Genomic DNA, 16,170 nt, shown 5'->3' on the forward strand with positions numbered 1-16,170 from the left:
CTCTAGGAGCCAGCCAGGCTCTAGGAGCCAGGCCAGGCTCTAGGACCAGGCCAGGCTCTAGGAGCCAGCCAGGCTCTAGGAGCCAGCCAGGCTTCAGGAAGATCAAGCCAGGCGCCATCCAGGTGCCAGGCTCCTTCAAGGCTAGGCTCCAGTCAGGATTGAGGATCCATCCAGACGCAAGGCTCCTTCCAGTAAAGAGAAACCTAAAGCTCTGTCATGTAAGAGGGCTAGTCCCCATTGATTATTATAACAGGTAAGGCTCTGCCATGTAAGTGGGTCAGCCCCCATTGGCACGATCCGAGAAGGCTCTGTCGTGTAAGCGGGCTAGCCCCCATTGACATGATCCAGAAGGGTTTGTCAGTCATAGGTCCCTACCTCGCTGAAACTCTTGAGGCATGCAGACTCATAGACAGTAATCATGAAGTCTTCTGCCAGGCTCCAGGTGCCTTCCAGGCGCAAGGCACCAGCCAGACGCAAGGCTCCAGCCAGGCGCGAGGCGTAGCCAGGAAGGAGGAGGAGACCAATCCAGGCACCAGCCAGCGCGAGGCGCCAGCCAGGCGCAAGGCGCCATCTAGGCGCGAGGCTCCAGCCAGGCTCTAGGCGCCATTCAGCGCAGGCTCCAGCCAGGCGCGAGGCGCTAGACAGGCGCTAGGCGCCTGCCAAGCGCTAGCCAGGCTCCAGGCTTCACCCAGAAGAGATCTATATCAAAGAACGCCCTGGCCTTCTTTGAGACATTGTGATCTCCTAAGCACTTGATAAGTGCATTGATGATTCCTTCAAACAGATGAGAATTAAAAGCGCATGAAGTGCGAGCTTTTCCGAATTCTTGTTCTTTCCCTAACAATATGTCATAAGGACATATTAGCTGTCACATACGGGAGATGCAACTCTGTGTTGACTTCCCATTATCCGAAGGATGTCAAGATAACCTTCGAGGGATCCTTCTCTCTTGGTTGATACGTGTCTGCGGATACATTGCTGGGATAGGGAGCAGATACTGATCCTTATCTAGTGAGTTAAATTATTTTAACGTCGTGTTTTTTCTTTGGGTTGTTTGAAAGGAGTTTGTAGATAACTCTTTTCAACTTAAGCACTACCCTCGTGGTTAGGATCAGGTGATCGGGATCGGTGTTGTGCTCCTTAATTATGCCACTAGGCATAGGCATAATTGTCATGTAAGAGGCTCTGTCGAGTAAATGGATAAGACCCCATCGACAGACCCACAAGAACTCTTAGCCATAGGTCACATCCTCGCTGAGGCTCTTGAGGCGAAGCAGATTCCTAGGCATTAGCCATGGAGGCTTCCGCCTGATCAAGTAGGAACCAAGTTTTATTTATTTATTACCTACAACGTATGTTGTTTACCTGTCTATTCAGTTAAATAGTTGTCTCTTTCCCACCACCAAGGGTGTCAATCAGCTAAGTATATATCTGCTGGGTAAGTTCCATGTACAAAATGATATTGTTAAGATACAATAAAGTTTTGTACATACTTACCTGGCAGATATATACGATTTGATAGGCCCACCCAACCTCCCCTCAGGAGACAGGTGGAAGAGAAAATCTGGTTCTAGAACGGTAATCGTTCCTATTCCTGCCACCCAGCGGCAGGGCGGTAGATCACCTGACCTACCTGCAGCGTGTGCCGCGAAATTCGAATTTCTGTCCGGGGACGACTGGAGTCTATAGCTAAGTATATCTGCCAGGTAAGTATGTACCAAAACTTTATTGTATCTTAACAATCATGTCTAACATTATTGAAAAGAGTTTGTGAGACCTGCGAAAGTCTTCTTCATAGATCTCTTGTAAGGTAGAAGACGAACAGGCTTCCTTTAGACTGCTTCTTTTTCTTCCTCGAACCAAGAGAGGTAGCAATATAAGACATCTTTAAATTTAAAGAGGGGAATAAACTTTAGCCTTTTTTCCCCTAGTTATAAATTCTTAACAGATATTAAGATAATTGGGCGTCAAAGGAAGAGAGGATGTATGCCTCATTTTGGCCTTAGAGAGGTTGGATTCACAGAAGTCACGTTCTTCTCACAGCATGTTTCGTAAGGCTTTTCCAAGAAGTATCTGGATATTCTATCAGAATCTATTATAAATAGACCTATAAAACCTCTCCACTCTGAGTCTGTCCGCGTGCAGACTGACCAGAAGTGGACATGAATGAGAGGTTTTTTCAAGGTAAATGACAATAGTCATGGCTAAGACATAGAATTGCTGCAGATCGTGCTAGATGGAATGAGGAAACTGTCCTCTTCCGATACCTCTGTGAACCACATAGCGAGGTTTTTTCTTCACTTTCAGAGGGAAGAATCACCTAGTATATATCTGCTATCAAAGAACGCAGTAAAAGGCCATACTCTGTCTCTACAAAGGGAATTAGAGATAACAGAGGATTAAGATCTTCGGGATCTTATACGATACCGCAATACGACAAGAGTAGGATATCATGTACTTCGAATGGGATTTTTTTTTTGTGGCCACAGATTCCGTGTTCCGACAAAATGGAACGTCCTCATCTAACTTCTTTGAGGAAGTTTATGAAGGAATTCTTTGTTTCTCTTAACCCTAAACGACCAAGAAGACAAGTGAATTTTTTGTGCATTGGAATTCTCGCATCAGATTCAATGGAGACTCGGCAATGGGTTCTTGCCAGCATAGTATGTCTGGCAAAAGAAATAAATCCCTCTATTCCTGACGCAACGCTTTCAGATAGAAGTTTAGTTGCCCAGGCAGGGTACTTACATTTTCATCTACAGAAGAGATGGTTTAAACGTTTGCCTACAGAGTCTTCGGGGTGCGATGAGGGCTCAAAATGCTTCCCAGAAGGTATTCAGAAGGATACAATAAGAGCTAGAAATCAGGGTTCCGCCCAATTTCAGCTCAGAGTCTCCTTCGACTTCCAGACTCCTTCCCTTCCTTCGGGCAAGGATAGGGAAGATTCTGCAACGAGGAACCTCATCAACAAATGTAAGAAGAGATCTCGTTAGCAAAAGAAGTGTTCACGAAGGATCCTCCTCGGAGGAAGACTCTTCTCTCTCGTGTTGTTAGATATCCTGTCGTCTACTGGGTGTAGCTGACTAAAATCACCTCCCCTTGCCAGGGGCCAAAAGCTCAAAGGGGAAGAATTTCTTCCACCCTTCTCCAGTCTCCTGATAAACTATGTGGTTGTTCAGGACTCTCGGACAATGTAGCGCCAGCCAAGCGCCAAATGCCAATACAGGCGAAAAACGCCAGAGGTGGACAGTTCCAAGGAACTCTGTCATGGTCGGATACTGAGAAGGAGCGGGCCTCCAAACCTGGCGCAAATGCGCCAGAGGCGAACAAATCGGACAGATATAAGAGTGTCCGATGTGGACATCGTCAGACAGCTAGAGACTCTTCCAAGCTCGAAGCTCCAGCAAGTGTGGAGGAGCTAAGCCAGGCGCGAGGCGCCAGCCAGGCTCTAGGAGCCAGCCGCTCTAGGAGCCAGCCAGGCTCTAGCCACCAGGCTCTAGGAGCCAGCCAGGTCTAGGAGGGCAGCCAGGCTCTAGCCAGCCATGCTCTAGGAGCCAGCCAGGCTCTAGGACCACCAGGCTCAGGAGCCGCCAGGCTCTAGGAGCCAGCCAGGCTCTAGGAGCCAGCCAGGCTCTAGGGAGCCAGCCAGGCTCTAGGAGCCAGCCAGGCTCTAGGAGCCAGCCAGCTCTAGGAGCCAGGTCAGGCCTCTAGGAGCCAGCAGGCTCTATGGAGGCCAGCAGGCTCTAGGAGCCAGCAGGCTCTAGGAGCCAGCCAGGCTCTAGGAGCCAGCCAGGCTCTAGGAGCCAGCCAGGCTCTAGAGCCAGGCCAGGCTCTAGAGCCAGCCAGAGCTCTAGGAGCCAGCCAGGTCTAGCCGGCCAGGCTCTAGGAGCCAGGCCAGGCTCTAGAGCCAGCAGGCCGCCATCCAGGTGCCAGGCTCCTTCAAGGCTAGGCTCCAGTCAGGATTGAGGATCCATCCAGACGCAAGGCTCCTTCCAGTAAAGAGAAACCTAAAGCTCTGTCATGTAAGAGGGCTAGTCCCCATTGATATGATACAGGTAAGGCTCTGCCTGTAAGTGGGTCAGCCCCCATTGGCACGATCCGAGAAGGCTCTGTCGTGTAAGCGGGCTAGCCCCCATTGACATGATCCAGAAGGGTTTGTCAGTCATAGGTCCCTACCTCGCTGAAACTCTTGAGGCATGCAGACTCATAGACAGTAATCATGAAGTCTTCTGCCAGGCTCCAGGTGCCTTCCAGGCGCAAGGCACCAGCCAGACGCAAGGCTCCAGCCAGGCGCGAGGCGCTAGCCAGGAAGGAGGAGCCAATCAGGCACCAGCGAGGCGCCAGCCAGGCGCAAGGCGCCATCTAGGCGCGAGGCTCCAGCCAGGCTCTAGGCGCCATTCAGGCGCAAGGCTCCAGCCAGGCGCGAGGCGCTAGACAGGCGCTAGGCGCCTGCCAAGCGCTAGCCAGGCTCCAGGCTTCACCCAGAAGAGATCTATATCAAAGAACGCCCTGGCCTTCTTTGAGACATTGTGATCTCCTAAGCACTTGATAAGTGCATTGATGATTCCTTCAAACAGCTGAGAATTAAAAGCGCATGAAGTGCGAGCTTTTCCGAATTCTTGTTCTTTCCCTAACAATATGTCATAAGGACATAGCTGTCACATACGGGAGATGCAACTCTGTGTTGACTTCCCATTATCCGAAGGATGTCAAGATAACCTTCGAGGGATCCTTCTCTCTTGGTTGATACGTGTCTGCGGATACATTGCTGGGATAGGGAGCAGATACTGATCCTTAACTAGTGAGTTAAATTTTATTTAACGTCGTGTTTTTTCTTTGGGTTGTTTGAAAGGAGTTTGTAGATAACTCTTTTCAACTTAAGCACTAACCCTCGTGTTAGGATCAGGTGATCGGGATCGGTGTTGTGCTCCTTAATTATGCCACTAGGCATAGGCATATTGTCATGTAAGAGGCTCTGTCGAGTAAATGGATAAGACCCCATCGACAGACCCACAAGAACTCTTAGCCATAGGTCACATCCTCGCTGAGGCTCTTGAGGCGAAGCAGATTCCTAGGCATTAGCCATGGAGGCTTCCGCCTGATCAAGTAGGAACCAAGGTTTTATTTATTTATTACCTACAACGTATGTTGTTTACCTGTCTATTCAGTAAATAGTTGTCTCTTTCCCACCACCAAGGGTGTCAATCAGCTAAGTATATATCTGCTGGGTAAGTTCCATGTACAAAAATGATATTGTTAAGATACAATAAAGTTTTGTACATACTTACCTGGCAGATATATACGATTGATGGCCCACCCAACCTCCCCTCAGGAGACAGGTGGAAGAGAAAATCTGGTTCTAGAATGGTAATCGTTCCTACCTTCCTGCCACCCAGCGGCAGGGGCGGTAGATCACCTGACCTACCTGCAGCGTGTGCCGCGAAATTCGAATTTCTGTCGGGGACGACGGAGTCTATAGCTAAGTATATATCTGCCAGGTAAGTATGTACAAAACTTTATTGTATCTTAACAATATCATGATTATCCCCTTAGAGCTTCTGTTATATACATATATTCAGGGTGGTATGACATGAATGCCCTTTTATTCAGCTATATATGCATTACAAAATTAATTTTTGGTAAAACACTCATACTTTCTTTCTTTAATCGCCTACTTGTTTTAGTCTTATTTTGAAGCTGAATAATTTTTATTTCTTGTAGGATGTTTAGATAGTATAGACATCAACAAAGTTACATGGTCAGAATGACACTCTCAGGGTAATCAAGAACTTAAGGGATAATTTTTTTTTAATCAGTCCAGTTTTTGGCAGTCATTCCAATACCCTCTAAATGTCATCCCAATGCTACCAAACGTCAAAATATTTTTTTATTGGTTTTTTATAATCCATGGATGACATCATTTGGAATCTAAGGGATGAAACTCACATGATGTCATTTAACCAGATTGTCAGAAGAGGGTTAACACTTGCTCATATATTTAAATCACTATAACTCTTCACCATTATGCATACAGTAAACTTACTATGTACATAGTAAGTTTACCCCCTTTCTATTTTCAGTTGCTGACATACCAGGCTTAATTGAAGGTGCTCATCGAAATCGTGGGTTAGGCATAGATTTCTTGAGACATATAGAGAGATGTAGCTGTCTTCTTTATGTATTAGATGTTTCTCAACCGGAACCTTGGAGGCAATTAGAAATTCTCATGTAAGTTCAAACTGTTCAGTTGATAATTGTGTATGTATACTTTGTTAGTGAGGTGTCTTAGTAGTACAGTGGTCCCCCCGTATTCGCAGGGGATGCGTTCCAGACCCCCCGTGAAAGTTAGAACCTGCGAATAGTTGGAACCCCTATAAAAATGCTTTAAACCTCTTATTTTAGTTAAAACTCAAGAAAACCTACTAAAAATTGTAATACCTGGTTCTTTTTAATAGTTTTATCACAAAAAGTGCATTTTATGATGAAATTGAAAGAAAAGTACCGCGAATAGGTGAATTTTCCACGAATAATGCGGGGAAACGTTCCAGAGGGAAATCAATGAATGTGTGAGTCCGCGAATCCGGAGAACGCAAATACGGGTGGTCCACTGTATTGCCATCTACTACATAATAAGCAGAGAATAATCTGATAAGAGTATATTTACAGTATATTCTGTACATGGTCAATGTAATTTAAATTTATGTTAAATATATTTTATTACTTTATAGTATGCACATAATCTAGGTTTACTACTTCATAGGGATGTAAAAAGCTAATGATAGCTTTACTGGTGATGCAGAGTATTTATTGTTCATTATTATCTTCATTCAAGGTGATGATACTAATATACCTAAGTCATTCAAATTTTTTCAAGGTATGAACTGGAGCAATATAAAAAAGGGCTTTCACTGCGTCCTCATGCTGTCGTTGCAAACAAAATAGACTTGCAGAATTCAGAGGTAGGTGCTTAAAATGAAATTTGCAGATGTATGTCATTGTTTTGTAAAACTGCTGTGAAACATTATAAGTAGTAGTAAGTTTATGTTATTTATTTTTATGTCAAGATTCATAAATAACCTCCATGCACTTATGTATCCCTGGCCCAAAAGAAAGGATAAGGAAAAAAATTATTTATAATCACAAAGAATGTGATACACATTGCATATTCATTGAAGGAGAAGAGACTCCAAAAATATGGTATTTAGGAGGAAAAGACACTTAAGCATTCCAGATTACTGATCCATAGAAAATAAATGTAATAGCTTAGTAGGTGTTAGGTGTCTGTCTAAAAAGAGGAGGGACTCTCTCCTTCAGGCAAACTGAACATGTGAGATATTGGTTTAGGTAGCGAAAGATCATAACAGACTTCCTCGTTATATTCATTTTTTTTGGTAGGATCCTTATTTTCATAATTTTTACAGTACTGTTTTTTTTTTTTATTATTATATTGCCTCAAATGGATTCCACAGTTATTTTTTATCAAACACTGAATTACCACAGATACTTTCAACTGGTGTGTTGAAGCTTTCAGATAGCATTTAATTATCTAAAAGCAATAGTTATATGCTGCAAAACAGTGCAAGGGTTTTATGCCTTTCAAGTATCTTACTAGTAACATGGAAAAATGTTCTTAAGGACTACGTACTGTTATAACGCTAAATGAAACAATGGAAAGCTTTACAGTTTCTGTATTTTGTCTTTTGATGTAACTTGATTTAAGTTCTAATATGTAATTTTTTCTACAGTAATGGAAACCATTGCCTTTTATAAGGGAGTATCTTTCAGCTTGATCTGGAAACTGGTTAGAACTTGGTAAAGAGCTGATTAACCAGGTGGTTAACTGGTCAAGATGTTGAGTAAGTAGGGGAGTATCCTTCATTCACCAACTGTTGCATTTACTTTTCCTTCAGCCGCAGGGATTAAGCACACTAGTTGAGATGGGACTACGTACAAAAACTGTTTGTATACTTAGGAAAAATACAGTTGTAATCCAAAATTTGTTATTGATTCTTATGGGAAAACAAACCATTGCCTTGTATATAGGAGACTTACTCCTTAGGTGGGAGGTCAGTCCCCCTTTAACTGACTGGAGCTGAGAACAATCATAGAATTGCCATGGTCCTGATTGTCTAGCAAGCCAGGGAGGTCATAAATCCTGAACCCCTATCAGCCTGGCAAAATACTTGGCCAGAGTAATAAGGCCCTTAGCCTAAGTGCCCCTTCTAATGTAAGGTTTTACTCAAATAAGGACGGTTCAGAGAACCATGGCATCTGCTGCAGGTTACTTCATATCGGAATGCAGTTTGGTTTTAGTAGAACCCAGAATTTGGTGCTGTACCAAACTCTTAACTAGTAAGAGAGAGGATGAAGGAGATGCCCTGCCCAATTCAAACATGTACTTTGGCTTACATGCTCTCAAAACAGGAAATAGGATAAAATGGAATCTAGTCATTCCACTCCCACTTTGGCACCAAGTTTTGACTGGTTTCCAGCTTACACTGAAAGTTTATATAAAAGGCCTCCGGTTTGTATACATGGGAAAAATACAAATTGTTATTTAGAATCTGTTATATTTTCACAGGAAAACGTTGCTGCTCTTGCAAAAAGGATTGATTTGCCCATTGTACCTGTCAGCGCTAAAATGGGTCATCAGTTAGTACCACTGCTTTCTCTACTGCGACTTCTTGTGGATCAAAAAGAAAAAACAACTTGATATCAATACCAGTGTTCCATTATGTAAATATAGTGATATTTGTGTATATATATTTTCAAAATTCCATTATTTCAAACTGTTAGAATGTAACTTAATTATGGGTTAACTGAGTTTTTTCAGTTATTATATAACAGGCTAAAGTTAGATAAAAATTTAACTCAATCTTATGTTCTGTATATTCATGTTCACTGTGCAAGAATTATGTTGAAATAGCATTGTATTTTGCTTATTAAATGAAGGTTATGAAATTTTTGAAGTTTGTATCATTGTATCGGTATTTCCAGTAGACTAAAATTGTGAAGAAAGTAGCTAGAAAGAAGAAAGATAAGTATCTATTACTTTCTCATTTAGGATTTTGCTCTTTTGACTGAGTACTTCTATTCAAGGACTGTTTCCCTTTCCTGTAACTAATGCTGAACACACACTTCTTTATTGTACCGTTGCAGCCTCATACCCCTGTCCAAGTACCCCCTCGTAACAGTAGTGTTACTACTTTGCTTAATTTTTATTACTGAAACTTAGCATGCCTCTACTCTGCTAGATTTTTTCTGCCATTTTAATACATTATTAACTTACTTTTAATTTTTACATTCTCTTTTCATTGTAAAAGTTACTGAGGTACTTTACTGCTGTCTCTTTGAACATCTCTTTGAACACTGAGGTACTTTGCTGCTATGTCCCTTTGAACAACCAGTGCTACTTTTTTTCTCTCTGGAGATTTTAGGGTGTCTAAGGTTAAGTCCTGGTCCTTTACTGTCTGTAATTCTATACAAGAGAATAAATGTTTCGTCTCGTCTCTTCAGCTCTACAGAGATCGTGCAAGTTCTTTTCTTATTGAAACCTGTGAGCCTCAGCCTCATCATTTGCTTCCTCTTCTCTTCCAGTCTTTTCAGTTTCTTAATTTTCTTCTTAAGGTCCCCCTTTGATGTTATTTAACATACATTCTCTTGCTTACATGTAGAACTACTTTGTCCCTCTGGTCAAATGGGGAAAAGAAAAGTGAATGGTGATGTAAGGTGAGTGAAGAGTGTTCCCCAGTCACCTCTTAATAACCACCTAATTAACAGTCTTGTTACCAAGTTCAATGAGTACTCCAGCTCATGCTGAGAAAATACCCCTTTATGAAAGGTTCTGGTTTGTATATCTGGAAAAAATTAAAATTAATTTTAATAAATTGTCATGCTTGCAACACAGTTCTGCAAGAAACTCCCAGTATTCTTATCCTATCTGTAGACCCCAGAGCTCCAATCAAAAATGCCTTCCCACGCCCACGACACTAGTAGGACATGTATACCTTCCCACCATTCTCTTAATCAACAGAGTGCAGATTACACAAGGTGTAGGATGACCTTGGCAGCTCCTCATTGGCCAGAGGTTGAGAGGTTATCAGATCTCGTAGCACAGATGCATTAGATAAAATCTATATAAGTAATACAGCACAGGACAGGAGGAATTAAACCTAACAAGTGATGTAATGCAAGGTTACAATAGGTTGGCTATATACTCATTAGTAATGTAAATGATCAGAGAAATGCTAGAAGAAACAAAGATAAGGTTGAAGCACTGTGACACTGGCATTTTTCAGGTAAGAAATTGATGATGTAAAAAAACATTCAACTCAATGAAAGTATAATGGCAATGAAATAGATATTTGCATGTTACAATCAGTAATGGGATAGACTGCTTTAAAGATTGAAAAGAACCCACAGTGAAAAAAAAAAATTCTAAGATAATAGAAGGAAAGCAGCACTGGAGAGGCCCAGTAATATCAGCTTTTTTTTATTGTTGTAGAAATCATGATGTTAACTGGAAAAGAAATTAAAATTTAAAAGAAAAGAAATAAGAAAATAGATCACAATTTTAGCCTTTAACATCTCCACTTCCTTTCCTGCATCTTGTCCAGTCTTCAAAATTATTCTGTCTTACGGTAACTTGGCTTTTCTCCCACATTCACTGATAGATCTTTGTTAGGTCCTTCATCGCATTTTCTACATATTTTTTCTGCTGTTCAGTCTCACCAACATCCTTTTTTTCTCTGTCTTAAGTGCAGAATGGCTGAAAGTGCCTAAATTTCATAATTCTTTTCTTCAGAGGTATAGCTACTCAAAGGGGAACAAAATAAAGATCCATTCATCTGAAGCATACTAATAACAGTAGCAGGAATAGTCTCCTTTATTGAATTACCATGAATATGTTTGAAAATGGAAGTTTAAAGAACAAGAAATAAGACTTAAATCTAAACATATAGTATTAAGCAACTTAAAGGAGACAAATTAATTAGAAAAGTGACCTTTGATGTTGATGGTAAAATTTAATAAGTAGAAATTTGGTGTGATAAAACTTGAAATATAGTGTTAATGAACATGGCCAAATCAAACACATTTTAGATGTAAATAAAAATGTATATAGTACTTCATTTCCATCTATATATTGCCCAGAACAATAACACTGTGAACAGATTCAGTTCCATGCAGCAGTAATACTGATGAGATAAAGATAGATTCATGGTTAATTTCTAATTTCCACACTGAACTGAAACTGGGGAACAATTAATCGAAAATGTAAAGCCCCAAAGAAACAGACACATTAAAGAGTACCATTGTGGTGGTGGAGAGCCGTTGCAAACGTTAACTTGGCTACTACTACTGCTGCTACTAACACGCAGGCTCGCAGCACCAACTCGTGTCTACCACAAATTCGGTAAGTTAGAACCTGTAGATTTTAGAATAACAATTATTGATGAGATTTAAGGGTGAGATCGGCCGTAGAAATATTTGCATTCAGTGTGGGAGACTAGGGAAGCTTAAAATAAGGGTTATCTTAGTATGACGCTGAATGGCTTGAATGATGTGCCATGTCCTAGGTAGATGAGCTTAGCTAGAGACGTTCTTCGATGCCACATTGCCATACGAATGATTTTGTCAGTGATTTTATGTAAAAAGAAACCGAATTGCTAAATCATATGGTAGGTCTAGGGTACTTATCCGCGGCGGCCCGGGAAACTGGCCGGTAATCCATAAACTACCCAACCGCAGGGTACAGAGTGGACCATGTACGATCAGCGTGAACAATCCCAAAAAAAGTACTTTATAACGCGTCCTGACATCGGAGATGGGCATCAGTCGAGACTTGTTGTTGGTGAGAAACGGAGCTAAAGACCTCTACTTTCCTTTTGAAGTAAGTATTTTCTCCAAAGTTAGAAATGAAGGCCAAATTTAAAGCATTAAACAGAGGGTAGTGAAAAGGGTGTCCAACGTAGTGCAAATCTCACCAAAACGCGTTCAACATTGTTCTTAGGGTAAAAAACCGCACGGGTGGACCATGTACGATCAATGTGTACAACTTCAAATAAAGTACATTAGCCTATAGCCTAATGCGTCCTGACATTGGAGATGGGCATCAGACGCGACTTGTTGTTGGTGAGAAACGGAGCTAAAGACCTCTTCTCCAGTGTCAGGACGCGTTATAATGTACTTTTCTTGGGGTTGTACACATTCATCGTACATGGTCCACCCCTGTACCATGCGGTTTTTTACCCTACAACTCGAAATATTTAGAAGATTGACGCCATCTCGATGTATACGGAGTCGCTTGTGTAAAAAACTAACCATTTCCTGTGATAAATCCGCACACCACTTGTACCCACAGACGCTGGGGCACTTTCATCACAACAATCGGAAAACTTTCCCTCACCGCAAGTAAACAACTGTTTTGGTAGAAGACGACGACGAAGCGTGCACTTCGATAATTTTTTAAATAGTAAAACATCAATATTTTACATATTTATGATGATTAATTTGAAAATATTCGTTATTGAAAAAGTAACTCGATTCTGACTCAAATTTAAGTAATTATTTTTTGGAATTAGAACGTTCTTTTAAGTCCTGTATTATGACGTCACGGCATCTTGACTTTCGTACCTATTGTAAATAGTAATTGCTTTACTCAACTTTCTTGCAGAACAGTTTACCATGTAGGTTATCAGCTCTTCATGTATTTGTTATAATCGTAATGCGCATATATACTACAGGCAGTCCCCGGGTTACGACGGGGGTTCCGTTCTTAAGACGCGTCATAACCCGAAAATTGTCGTAAGCCGGAACGACGTTGTTGAAAACATGTCCACAGGGAAAATTTCACTAATTTGCAATTTTTCTTAGGGCCGTATCTCTAAAATTATCACTAATTTACTTTTTTCATGTGCAACACTGTGTATTCACAAATTACTGTATATTTTCATTAAACATGTAAAAATACAAGAGAGAGAGAGAGAGAAGAGAGAGAGAGACGAGAGAAAGAGAGAGAGAGAGAGAGAGAGATTACATAAAACCATTAATTCGTTGACCATTGTATGGCATTGTTACTTTCCCAGCTCCAAGTGTCATGGAGTTATGAGGTAGGGAAATTGATACAGAAAAAGACGAAAGGAAGAATTTTCTTTTGAAATTAGTTATATTATTACTACTTCCATTTTTTTTTTTTTTTTTTTTTTTTTTTTTTTTTTTTTTTGTTTTTTTTTTTTTTTTTTTTTTTTGCTCTATCACAGTCCTCCAATTTGACTGGGTGGTATTTATAGTGTGGGGTTCCTGGTTGCATCCTGCCTCCTTAGGAGTCCATCACTTTTCTTACTATGTGCCGTTTCTAGGATCACTCTTCTGCATGAGGCCCGGAGCTACTTCAGCCTCTAGTTTTTCTAGATTCCTTTTCAGGGATCTTGGGATTGTGCCTAGTGCTCCTATGATTATGGGTACGATTTCCACTGGCATATCCCATATCCTTCTTATTTCTATTTTCAGATCTTGATACTTATCCATTTTTTCCCTCTCTTTCTCTTCAACTCTGGTGTCCCATGGTATTGCGACATCAATGAGTGATACTTTCTTCTTGACTTTGTCAATCAACGTCACGTCTGGTCTGTTTGCACATATCACCCTATCCGTCCTGATACCATAGTCCCAGAGGATCTTTGCGTGATCGTTTTCTATCATCCCACTCAGGTTGGTGCTCGTAACCACTTATTACTGCAAGGTAGCTGATGTTTCTGCCACAAAAAGGCTCCAGTGGAGGGCTTTTGCCACTGAATCATGCCTCTTTTTGTACTGGTTCTGTGCAAGTGCCGGGCATTTCGCTTGCTATGTGGTTTATGGTTTCATTTTTCGTATTGCACTTCTACATATGGGAGAGATGTTATTTCCGTCTATCGTTCTTTGAACATATCTGGTTCTTAGGGCCTGATCTTGTGCCGCTGTTATCATTCCTTCAGTTTCCTTCTTTAGCTCTCCCCTCTGTAGCCATTGCCATGTGTCATCGCTGGCTAGTTCTTTAGTCTGCCTCATGTATTGTCCGTGCATTGGTTTCTTGTGCCAGTCCTCTGTTCTCTGTCATTCTCCTGTCTGTATATTTGTGGGTCTTCATCTACTTTTATTAGTCCTTCTTCCCATGCACTCTTTAGCCACTCGTCTTCACTGGTTTTCAGATATTGCCCAGTGCTCTGTTCTCGGTGTTTGACGCAGTCCTCTATACTTAGTAGTCCTCTTCCTCCTTCCTTTCGTGTTATGTATAGTCTGTCCGTATTTGCTCTTGGGTGTAGTGCTTTGTGTATTGTCATATGTTTTCCTGGTTTTTCTGATCTATGCTGCGGAGGGTTCTGCCTTCGTCCATTCCACTATTCCTGCGCTGTATCTGATTACTGGCACTGCCCATGTGTTTATGGCTTTTATCATATTTCCGGCGTTGAGTTTTGACTTGAGTATCACCCTGAGTCTCTGCATATATTCTTTCCTGATCGTGTCCTTCATCTCTTGGTGTTTTATATCCCCTCCTTCCATTATTCCCAGGTATTTGTATCCTGTTTCATCTATGTGTTTGATGTTGCTCCCATCTGGTAGCTTTATCCCTTCAGTTCTCGTTACTTTGCCTTTTTGTATGTTGACTAAGGCGCATTTTTCTATTCCAAACTCCATCCTGATGTCCCCAGATACAATCCTTACAGTCTGGATTAGGGTATCTATTTCCTTGATGCTCTTACCATACAGCTTGATGTCGTCCATGAACATGAGATGGTTGATTCTGTTGCCTCTTTTCTTGAGTTGGTACACGGCATCCATCTTCTGTAGTACTTTTGTCATGGGAATCATGGCCACTACGAAGAGTAGTGGGGATAGTGAGTCGCCCTGGAAGATCCCTCTCCTGATATTAACCTCTGCTAGTCTTATTCCAGAGCTGTAAGTATTGTATTCCAGTTGTGCATTGTATTTTTGAGGAAGCTGATGGTGTTTTCCTCTGCCCCATATATTTTCAGGCATTCTATTAGCCATGTGTGTGGTATCATGTCGAAGGCTTTCTTATAGTCTATCCATGCCATACTTAGGTTGGTTTTCTTTCTCCTACTGTTCTTCCATTATTATTATTATTATTATTATTATTATTATTATTATTATTTGAAAATATAATAAACACGTGCATCTACCATAAAATTCTCTCATCTCAGTAAGAAAGAGAATTATCCTTACAAGTGAATGGAAAGGTCATTTTCATCTCTTTAAAATACGATTTATTATTATTATTATTATTATTATTATTAAATGACTGAAATTATCAATAAACATTTTATATGCTAGTACCATAAAAATTCTTTCATCTCGGTAAAAGAGAGAGAGAGAGAGAGAGAGAGAGAGAGAGAGAGAGAGAGAGAGAGAGAGAGAGAGAGAGAGAAATGACATGGATAGATTAGTATTGTATTTCTTAAAAATACTATCACATATGAATTTTGTAATTACAGTTATTATTATTATTATTATTATTATTATTATTATTATTATTATTATTATTATTTGAAAGTATTAAAAACAAATAGTACAAATACATAAAAAATCTCGAGTCTCAGTAAATGAGAGAGAGAGAGAGAGAGAGAGAGAGAGAGAGAGAGAGAGAGAGAGAGAGAGAGAGAGAGAGAGAGAGAGAGGAAGGGGGGGGGGGTGGGGGGGGGGAAATTTCATGAGCACTAGAATGGCAACCCAGCAGCTCTTCCCCCTCCTGTCACAGAACTTGATATATCTGACAGTTTTAGTACCTGGAGTTAGAGAAAGAAGACTGGGATTTCCTTCATTCTTCCATAATTTTTTAAATATATAAGCTAAATCTTATTAATTCACTGTGGTATTTTCTTTAATGAATTGATATTGCTGTATAAATTAATATTAATATTTGAAAATAGTAAATCATTATTTATTTATCATACAAAAAAACATACATCTTAGTAGGAGGGAGAGAGAGAGAGAGAATTATTATTTTTATTATGTGATCATTTCAACTTATTAAACTTACTAATACAGTATAATCAAAATTAATATTTGAAAATTAGTAAATCATTTTTTGTATTATAAAAATGTATTTAGTCATGAAAATAAACATCAAAATTAGTGATTATTTTTGTCGGAAAATACATATAGAGAGAG

At 40.6% G+C, this 16,170-nt stretch overlaps 2 protein-coding genes across 8 annotated transcripts in view; both read left to right on the forward strand.

Moving 5' to 3' along the window:
- The window catches only part of LOC135224672 (mitochondrial ribosome-associated GTPase 2-like), a 41,450-nt gene extending 32,485 nt beyond the window's left edge, over positions 1–8,965 (forward strand). For all 7 annotated transcript variants that reach the window (XM_064263912.1, XM_064263907.1, XM_064263906.1 and 4 more), the window contains exons 8-10: positions 6,081–6,228; positions 6,875–6,959; positions 8,582–8,965. In XM_064263912.1, coding sequence (XP_064119982.1) covers positions 6,081–6,228; positions 6,875–6,959; positions 8,582–8,713 — 365 coding nt within the window. In that variant the 3' untranslated portion in view covers positions 8,714–8,965. The remainder of the gene's footprint in view (positions 1–6,080; positions 6,229–6,874; positions 6,960–8,581) is intronic.
- A 2,347-nt stretch (positions 8,966–11,312) lies between these two features.
- LOC135224881 (uncharacterized) overlaps positions 11,313–16,170 on the forward strand; it is a 115,526-nt gene continuing 110,668 nt past the window's right edge. The window contains exon 1 of the mRNA XM_064264204.1: positions 11,313–11,413. The gene's annotated coding sequence lies outside the window, so the exon portion shown is untranslated. The remainder of the gene's footprint in view (positions 11,414–16,170) is intronic.

Source organism: Macrobrachium nipponense, chromosome 12, assembly GCF_015104395.2.
Source record: "Macrobrachium nipponense isolate FS-2020 chromosome 12, ASM1510439v2, whole genome shotgun sequence".
Taxonomy (NCBI): domain Eukaryota; kingdom Metazoa; phylum Arthropoda; class Malacostraca; order Decapoda; family Palaemonidae; genus Macrobrachium; species Macrobrachium nipponense.